General features: G+C 48.8%; 1 protein-coding gene across 2 annotated transcripts; it reads right to left on the bottom strand.

The window, feature by feature from the left end:
* Positions 1–4,839, bottom strand: LOC110307420 (protein TCL1B4-like). Of its 2 annotated transcripts, none has more exons than XM_021179663.2 (4): positions 4,176–4,839; positions 2,072–2,242; positions 1,119–1,159; positions 1–596 (listed from the first exon to the last, which is right to left on the bottom strand). In XM_021179663.2, exons 1-4 carry the CDS (start codon positions 4,320–4,322, stop codon positions 590–592), a joined length of 366 nt encoding a protein of 121 aa, XP_021035322.1. In that variant the 5' UTR covers positions 4,323–4,839; the 3' UTR covers positions 1–589. The 2 variants fall into 2 exon arrangements, with proteins under 2 accessions (XP_021035322.1, XP_021035323.1); XM_021179664.2 differs by having other exon boundaries at positions 1,090–1,159; positions 4,176–4,407.
* Between the last annotated feature and the right edge of the window lie 4,958 nt (positions 4,840–9,797).

Raw genomic sequence — 9,797 nt, 5'->3', positions numbered from 1 at the left:
TTAAGTAAAAACAGTAAAGTTTAATTAGTTAAAAACAAGTTGGGGTGGGAGGGGCCTAGAGTCAGCATCACTTCCTGGAGCCAAGAAACTGAGCACCTGGACAAGTCCTGCAGATGTTCTCTGTAAGTCTCCCACTGTGCCTTCAAGCTACTGAGCACTGAGTGTCCTCTACCCATTACCAGGTGAACTTCTTGCCAGTGATGGCTCAGAGGCCCACAGGGCATAGAGTCCCTATCTGGACTTCCTTCAGGGGCACCTCTAGAACTCCTAAGGTAAATGGGGACAAATCTCCTGCCACACAAGGCACTAGAAGCCCAGGTGTAGGATTTTGAAGAGAAGAGGGGTCTTGAGAAAAGCCATCTATAAGGTCAGGGTCAGAGGCACAAAGTGAGCAAGAGAAGATGCAGTTTGTCTCCAGCTAGGGAGAAAGGTCAGGACACAGATAGGCCAGGCTCACAAAAAGTAGATCATGTAAAAAGTAGGTCTGACCATGGCGGGAGGTGCTGAAGAACTAGAAACTTGAGGAACAAGCAGAGGGGTGGGTGCAAAGTCTGCCCTGAGGGCACAGGGGCAGGCTCCAGCCAGGCTATCAAGACCTGTAGAAGGCAAATGAGACACTGATTAGTGGATTCCTGCAGAACTGGGTCCTAGATCCAAGGCTTGGGCTCCAGCCAGCCCTGCCCATGGTCCAAGATCTACACAGCCAGGGAGAGCTGCTACCAAGCAGGGGGAGATGCCCAATGTAGGTCCCCCGTGGCCAGGATCACACAGCACTGTATGATTAAACGTGAGAGCCAGAGTCACTGGATTCTAGTCTGATCATAGGGCTCTGAGATCATAGGACCCACAATTCCAACACCCAGTGCTCTTTTGCTTAGCTATGATGTGGAACACAGAACATTCAGGTTTTTTCCCCCAGGGCTGAGCGGTAACTTTAGTTCATCCCAGTGAGGTCCTGTGCTTCCTGTGTGTGTTACACCAGGAAAGCTCAGGGAGAGATGCCAGCACTGTCTTCCTATAAAGAGGGAAAGTCAGCAGCTACCTGTGTGACCTCACCAGTGAGGGTCGTGGACACTGACCCTGACAAACCTTCCCAGAATCTTCCATTAGTCAGTTACCTTGAATCCAGCATCAGGACCAGTTCCTCTGGACCATAAAACTACAGGAAAGGGAACAGCCATCAGGATCCTGTAAGGTGAATCTAGCCAGCCCTAGTGACCCCTTCAGACCTGAGGCAGCAGGAAGGGACAAGGAGCAAAAGGGGACCTGGTGTCTAGATGCTGTAGCCAGAGGGAAGCATTACTTTCACACCTACACCAGTCGGCAGAAGTGTCCCCATGGGCATTCTCTCTCTACCTTCTCTCTTCCCTCCTCCATCTCCCTCTCTGCCCCCTCTCTCCTTCCCTCTGACCCTTTCTTTCATAGCAGTCACTTCCTGAAGCAGGGAAGTAACAACAACAAAAGTAGCTTTAAGAACTTCCTGAAACTGAGCAGAATCACACTGGCCCTCCCTACCAGAAGCAGCAGATTCAAGCCTCAAAGACTCAGACAAAAGAACACAGAAGAAGCTGACCAGCCAAGCTGCCTGGAAGAGCTTTAGACCAGAGGAGGCACCTGGAAAGGACACTCTCCAACCTGTTAGCTGACTGTAGGCTGGACAGTGTGCTTCAAGGAACCAGCTTTTGTGAACTGTCTGTCACCAAGGCTGTGGTGGGCTTTGGTGATGCAGCCAACTGAGTCATTTCTGCTCCTGTGAGTGACCTCTCACCAGTGTTCCTGTATATAACCCAGTAAAGTACATTGGTTCACCAAGTTGGGCTTCAGTGCTGTGCATACTTTGGTCTGTTGTGGGTTCCCAATCTGTGCTGGGTACTTGAATTTGTCTTATCTCCCCCCAAAAAGTTTTCTCATATGACACACCCCAACTGTCCACTAAAAATGGACAAAAGGCCACATTGGGTCACGGGGCAGCGGTGGGGGGCGGGGGGGAGAAGAACCTCTCAGGGTTGGGTCAGAATGAAAAGCATGGGATACATGCTGCAGCTTTTATCTTGAGGTAGCAAACACTTGCCTGGGAATGATTCAGTAGTCTCCAGTGCATGGCATCTGATCCCCGGTATGTATTCCTGGACTCTAATCTCCACTTCGTGGGTAGAAAGTTGAAATTCTTGAGAGATTTGGGACTAGGCTCCTGGGGGAGTGTGGTCATCTGCCACAAGTGGACAGTTACACATGTTTCGATCTGAAGGGAACAGAGAGAGCAGTACATTAGGAGCAGGGTTCCGTCCTCCATGACTAAGACTGGGTTGTTTGCTGCAGTGGTCAACACCCCTAGCCACAGCCTTGTCTCCAGCACCTAGGTCTTGTTCCTCAGGGCCTGGGGTGTCTGCTGCTCTTCTGCCACTCTGGCACTCTCTTCTACCACCCCTGCTCAACCCCAGGGTATCTCCCACAAAGTAGCAACTGTCTCCAGGCTGGCAGTGCCTTTCATGGCACTAAATGACCTCTTGGGGCTCTGTCTTGGCCATTTCAAGAGTTTTCAAAATTCTCTTCTGAAAAATAAGACCGAGTGAGGAGATGCCTCGGTAGATAAGAGCACCTGCTGCACAGACAGGAGGCCCTAAGATTGAATCACCAGCACCCAAGTAAAAAGCTACAGTGATATTTGCACCAGTGCTTGGGGAGCTGAGGCAGGAGGACCACTGAAGTTGGCTGGCTGCCAGTGTAACTGCAGATTTAGGGAAGGATGTTTTATCAAGGGAATAAGAAAGTCACAGGGCAGCTCATCTGAACGTTCCACAGACACACACACACACATGCAAATGCACACAATTGTATACACACACACATATGCACACATGATCAAGTATGTACACAAACACACAGAACACACACACACACACACCAGGGGGCAATGGCTTTACCAAAAGAAATGCACTGAAGGGTTGATGGTGAACATCATGCACCATTCATAGATGCAAAAGGTAAACCTGAGCCCACACAGAAAGCCACAAAGTAAAAGAGTTCCTAAAAACCATAACCAAGTGCCAAGCATGACCACAAACCACAAAGTGTGTCACAGACTTCCTACCAGCGTCCTCCTCTCTACCTGATCCATGCCTTTTGTTTTCTTAAGCTAAAGACACACACTTTGATAGGTCACACTGTGGGGAGTCATTTTCCTGGCTGCCATCCTAAGGTCCGCAAACTTTGTCCCTTCTGCTTGTGTTGTGATGTCAGGGTAGACAGAAGGGGGATAGCAAAGAATGGGCAAGGCAGAGGGGGCCAAGCAACTTACATCAACAAAATGGCTGAGGTATTGTGGAAGTCAAGGGAAGTGCAGGGAAAGGCTGCTGGGCAGGAGAAGGTAGCACAGGGCATGGGGTGCAGGAAAACTGTGGCAGTCAAACAGTCCTAACATCCCCACTCCCTCCCCACCTCCAGAGCAGGGGAGGGGGCCCATGGTCTTTTCCACAACCCTGGGGAGCAGTTTTGATTCCCAGGGCCTTCCATTAGAGAGTGTTTTAGCCCCCAAGGTCCTGCTGTGGACTAAAGCCATGGTCCAGAGCAGGTTTCCAGCAGTGTGGGTCTCTATATCACCAGCAGATCACATAACCCATTTAGGACTTCCCCCAAGTCCCCTAGTCAGCTCCTAGTGTAAGGATCCCTTCTCTGTCAAACACTTCTTCAGGCCACTCAAGTCTGGGAGCAACAGCAGCAGATGAATTATGATTTGCAGCAAATTCGGAAACTAGTGCTTGCACTCACATTTGCTCCTTCGAGGTAATCTGCCTTGCACCAGAGTTGGTTTTTTATTTATTTTGCTTTGTTTTGTTTTTTTAATGACCTGTAGAACTCCTACTTATTCCACAAAGCCCAGCTTTTTGTTGTTGTTGTTAACAAAGTTTTCTCAGCATGTTCTCTCTGACTATCTGTAACAGAGTCCTCACTGCTAGGGCTCTGCATCTGTGTATTAGTTGGACCTGTGAGGCCTCCAAGCAAGCTCCAGGGCAGGGGCCTAGGTATAGACATGGTTCTATTCAGAGATAGGTATCAGCTATTTTCTGACACGGCAATAATAGCACCTACCTAAACACACACACACACACACACACACAGCCTAGCGCACAAAGGTAAGAGTTGGGGGGTAACCTGACTGGAGCCCTGACACTCACCTTGCTGAAATATGGTGAATGGGAAGAAGTTTCCACTTTTGCAGCTACCCACTGTCTACCATTTTCATCCTCATAGATGTCATCTCTTATGCAGACCAGGAAGCATGGTGGGAATGGTATCCTGGGAAAACAAACTGAAGCAGCCATAGTAATGAGGCCATCCGGTTGCCTGCCTTCTTAAATGAGGTTCAGAGAGGGGCAGGACAGAGAACTCACCACAGGTAGAGCAAGGGTCAGGGCTGAATAAGAAACCTTGCTCTGGCACCTGGGCCAGAAGCTCAACTCACCAGGTGCCTTGAGCGTCTCAGTCTCGCCCACTGCAGACCTCGGTGCCCTGAAGTCTCAGCCTTGCCTGCGGAAGAACTTTCTCTTTGTACCTTGTCCAGACTTCAGGGAATTATTTTGGACACCACCTCTCCAACATGTCTTCATCAGGAACTCTCCTGTCAGCTGACCCTCTGGATCTAGCACAGTGGTTCTCAACCTTCCTAACACTGGGACACTATAATACATTTCCTCCTGCTGTGGTGACCCCCAAACATGAAATTATTTCCTGACTACTTCCTAACTGTAATTTTGTTACTGCTATGAATTATAATGTAAATATTTGGGGAGATAGAGGCTGCAAAGCAGGATGTGACCCACAGGTTCAGAACAAAGTCCCGGGGCTAGCTGCATAAGACACAACTGGGCTAAATTCCTCTCCTGGAATAAAAGCCCACAACCCTCAGATGCCTGTGATCAAGATAATATGAAGGCTGATTGGGACTGGTAAGGGACGCAGGGGCTTCTGATTAGCCTTGTTCTCTGCCCTAGACTCTGAGTACCCATGTGTCCTGGGCCAAGTCCTGAACTCTGCTTTTCTGAGGCCACAGGAGGGTTCTCATAAAGCAGCCCAGAGGCAGTGGCATCCTGTGTCCTAAAGACCTGGTTATAATATACTCCCCTTTCCTTTTGAAAACCAAGAGCCAGGTTGTGTTTGTTTTAATGTGTGGAACACCTGTGTTACCAAGTCAACCAATTTTCTCTCCAACCCCCTTGCCCCTCAGCCTGCTCTCCTTTTTTCTTCTCTCAGTAGGGTCTCATGGAGCCTGAGTTATCCTCAAACCCACATTGTAGCAAAGGGTGACTGTGATTTCCTGATCCTCCTGCCTCAGCTTGCCTAGTGCAGGAATTACATCACTGTGCCCAGGTCTGTGTGGGGCTGGGGATCTGACCCATGACTTTGCACAGGGTAGACCACTGTTCTATCAACCGATCTTGACCCCTAGCCCTGTCAGGCATTTCCTAGGTGTCCTGGCTAGTTTCACATCAACTTGACACAGGCTCAAGTCACCTGAAAAAGGGGGACCTCAATTGACCAAGTGACTCCATAAGATCTGGGGGCAGGCAAACTTGTAGGGCATTTTCTTAATCAGTGATCGATGGGAGGGGACCCCCATCATTGTGGTTGGGTCCATCCCTGAGTTGGTGGTCATGGGTTCTATAAGAAATCAGGCTGAGCAAGCCATGGGGAGCATGCAGTAATCAGGTCCTGCCACCAGGTCTGTCCTTGTTCCTGCCCTGACCTCCTTTAAGGATGGACTACAATGTGGAAGTGTAAGCCATTCTCCTCCATCTTGTTTTTGGTATTTCATCACAGTAATGGTATCCCTAATAATGATAGTATACCCTACATCCCTGTCTTTCTGCAACTGTAGACTGGCACCTGCAGACCCCATTTCACAGAAGTGAAATCTAAGGCATAACCTGAGAAAGGTGGGCGGCAGTGGGAAGCCATGACTCGCCTATTCTTGGCTCTGACACTTTTCTGCCAGGCTTAGCTGAGTCCCCCAGAGTCTGTGGGAGTCCAGCCAGGATATGCTCGGATGTCAGGCCTTTTGTCCTCTATCCAGTCTTGGTCCACATCATGGATGACAGGAGGTTATGTCTCCTGTCCAACATGCCACTCTCTGCTACCTGGCATAGGGAGACTTTGAGAAGTGCAGGTTTCTCTCCAGGGTGTTTCTCTTACCCAAAGATGTGCTCTGCCCAGCAGTGCCGTCCTCCCCCAGCAGAGGGAGCCCTCTTCAATCCCCAGGCACTAAGTGCAGGCAGGGGAGGTGATTCCACCCACAGTAAAGGAGCTCTGGGATGCCAAGGGAAGGCACTGCTGCTATCAGAGCTCCTGCTCAGCCACTCCAGGGAACTGGGACAGAAGGACAGACTGGCAGGAGGTAGACAGCCTAAAGCAACAGGGTCTGGTTGGAGTTGGAACTGAGGCAGCAGCTGTGGATGAAGACTTAGAGTTCTCAAGGGGGCTTAGAGTTCTCAAGGTGATAGTGTCATTGGGCTCTTGTGAATAAGGCTCAGACAGGGGCTGGAGAGATGCCTGAGTGGTTAAGAGCACTGATTGCTCTTCTGAAGGTCCTGAGTTCAAATCCCAGCAACGACATGGTGGCTCACAACCATCATCCATAATGAGATCTGATGCCCTGTTCTGATATGTATGAAGACAGCTACAGTGTACTTAAGTAAATAAATAAATCTTTGGGCCGGAGCAAGCAGGATGGAAGAGAAAAGAAAAAATGTCTGAAGCAGCTACAGTGTACTTACATAATAAATAAATAAATCTTTAAAAAAAAATAATCTCAGACCTTGACCTCCTGCCTGTGTTAAGGGGAAGGAAATGCTAATCCAGTCAGGAGGAGGAGCCAGCTCAGCAGGTGTGCTGTGGCCTGCCCTGAGGAAGGGGCTCTGAGAAGGGCTGCTTAGCTGGGGAACCAGATGACTCTGCCCTGGAAAAGTCTCACTGAAGGCAGGGTGGGGACCCTGCAGACCAGACCCTCTTGTCCTATCTGCTCATTTCAGGGATCTGCCCAGACAGGAAGATGGAAGGAAATTGGGCCCAACCCCCAGAACAGGGAAGAGGCCTTCAGCAGCTTTCTCTTTTGTGGGGCATTAAAGATGTGCTTTGTTCTCCGCCTATTGTAGTTCAGTGCGTATCTTGTGGTTTGCATAAGAGTGTCCACCATAAGCTCAGATATTTGAACACTCAATCCCAAGAAGGTGGCTTTCTCTGGGCAGGTTTGGGAGGTGTGGCCCTGCTGGAGGAAGCTGTCACCCAGGACAAGGGATGAGAGGTGAAATGTCACCATGTCACTTCCATTTTTGCTTCATGGCTGCTGTTGAAGATGTGAGCTCAAATCTTCCTGCTCCTGCAGGCATGCCTGCTGCGTGCTGCCATGCCTCCCCCACCTCTCCTCCCCCTGCCAAGATGGACTCATCCCTCAGAAACCATAAGCCCAAATAAACTCTTCATTTTGTAAGTTGCCTCGGTCACGGTGTTTTATCACAGCAACAGGAAAGTAATTAACACATCCAGATATGCAGTTCACTTAAGGCTATTATTAAATCCAGGGCCTTCTCACTTCCATGGTGAATCAGGGAGCATGCATGCCAGTGTGTGCCTCTGGGCTCCATTTCTGTAACAACTACAGCTTTATCATGGTCTTGACATCTTTCAGTGTTACCCTCTCCCCAAGGTTTGCTGTTCTGCATTGCCCAGGCTATTGTGGTGGCCACATTTACCTGTCAACTGAGTTCATATTTAAGTCAGTGAACTTTGGATGAAACAGATTGGCTTCTTCAATCTGGGTGAGCCTCCCCGGTCTCCATAAATGTGATTGGAAAAGTCCCCAGAAAAAGAACCCTCTCCCCAAACTATCCTTCCCCACAATTGTCTCTACATCGGGACATTGTTCTGTGGGGTCTTACTTGGGAAAGTGTGTTTAGGAATTTTTTGAGGATCTTGTGAAAATGCAGAGTTAGGTTCAGTCACCAGTTATGTGGGACAGGGCTCCAGACTACGATTCCAGTGAGTCCATGAAACCTGTGCATAGCACCCAGGTGAGAAACAGGATGAAGGTCTCATTTGGCCACATGTGCCTAAAACCTCAGGGAGTTCTTTTTATCATCCCAAGGCCAACAAACCAGAATCACTTAGGCAGTGCCAGGACATGCTCTGGCTCCCTGGGGGGTCGTGTGGGTAGCAGAGCTTGAAATAAAACCATGCAGCCAACTATTGATTCCCTGGCAGGGAGGTGCTGGGGTACCAGCCACTGTCTAGCTTTGTGACAATGGATGGGTCAGTCAGGTGTGCCCAACCTTTGAACCAAAGGTAGCCAAGAATGTGGTCCATTATATTTGTAAATGACAATGTGATAGCACAGTATCCAAAGGTTGGACATCCAAGTGGCCTCTTTAAGAAGAAGAGTCAGAGCCACGTTGATCAATAGAATTAAATCAAAACCAAAAAATGACCGACAGGTGGGTTAATGGGCTATGCATAGACAGGCTGGTCTCCAGTAGAGTTGAGGTCTGAACCCTTGAGAAACACGTTGGTGATAAGTTTCACCTATATGGAACGGAAGGCGTTCCCACATATCTCCTGAACCCCTGGCTCCTATTGATGTTACCACCCGAACAGCCCCCACAAGAGAGCCACGAGGCTGGTAGTCACATAGATAATGTCCCAACCTTCTGCCCTTCTGGCTAGACTCCTCCTAATTACCTAGCAACAGCAAGATAACACAGCCCACTATAAGAGGGGCTGCTTGGCCCCTCCTCTCTCTTACTCTCTCCCTCTTACTCTCTTAAGCTTTTACTTTCCTTACTCTCCCTCCTACTCTAGCCTTTCTTCCCTTTCTAATTTACCCCCTTCTCTCCACTGACCATGGCCTGTCTCTTTCTTTTACCTTCTCTCTTTCCCTCTGCATTTCTAAAATAAAGCTCTAAAACCATAGATTGTCTCTGTTCATCAAGGCCTGCTGTGCTTAGACAATGGGATAGGCTTTCTCCTAATGAGCCCTGCCTAATCTCCCATCAGAAGTCCTTGCTGTGCTCTAGCCATGAACCAGACTAAAGACTCTCGCCTGCATGGGAACCTCTCTCCCTCTGCCCTCATCTTGTATATCCAGGGCTGAGAGTGTCACCCTGGGGCTCATGGTATCAGGGGCTGCCCCTTGTCTACCCTGCCATGAGGGGTCAGTGGCTTCACAAAAGATGCCTTCCTGGGGCTGAGTGGAAAGCATCCAGCAGTCCTTTCGTGTCTGCCTTCCCAGAGCACAGGAACTTGGGCTGGATGCAGGCTCTCTCCCTCCCCCATCTTCCCATAGAGCCCCACGCCCCACACAAATAGTTCAATGAACACCTGATTTTTGATAAAGAACCCGAAAACATACAATGGAAAAATGAAAGCATTTTTAACAAATGGTGAAGCCTAACTGGAAGTCTACATGTAGAAGAATGAAAATAGATTCATATTTAACACCTGCACAAGACTCACGTTCAGATAGATTAAGGATAACATAATACTGGATACACAATCATTTACATTCATACATACTATGATTTACAACATAAAACTGGATACACTATGATTTAGACCTCATAGAAGATAAAGTAAGAAATACCCTTGAAAGCATTGGTACAGGGGACTATTTCCTGAACAGAATACCAATGGCTCAGGCTCTAAGATCAACAATGATAAGTGGGTCCTCATGAAAGGCTTCTGTAAGGCAAAGGACACTGTCAATAGGACAAATCTGCAGCCTACAGATTGGGAAAGGATCTTCACTACTC

This window comes from Mus caroli, chromosome 12 (genome assembly GCF_900094665.2).
Source record: "Mus caroli chromosome 12, CAROLI_EIJ_v1.1, whole genome shotgun sequence".
NCBI classification, from domain to species: Eukaryota; Metazoa; Chordata; class Mammalia; order Rodentia; family Muridae; genus Mus; species Mus caroli.
This window is presented reverse-complemented; position numbering and strand designations above follow the sequence as displayed.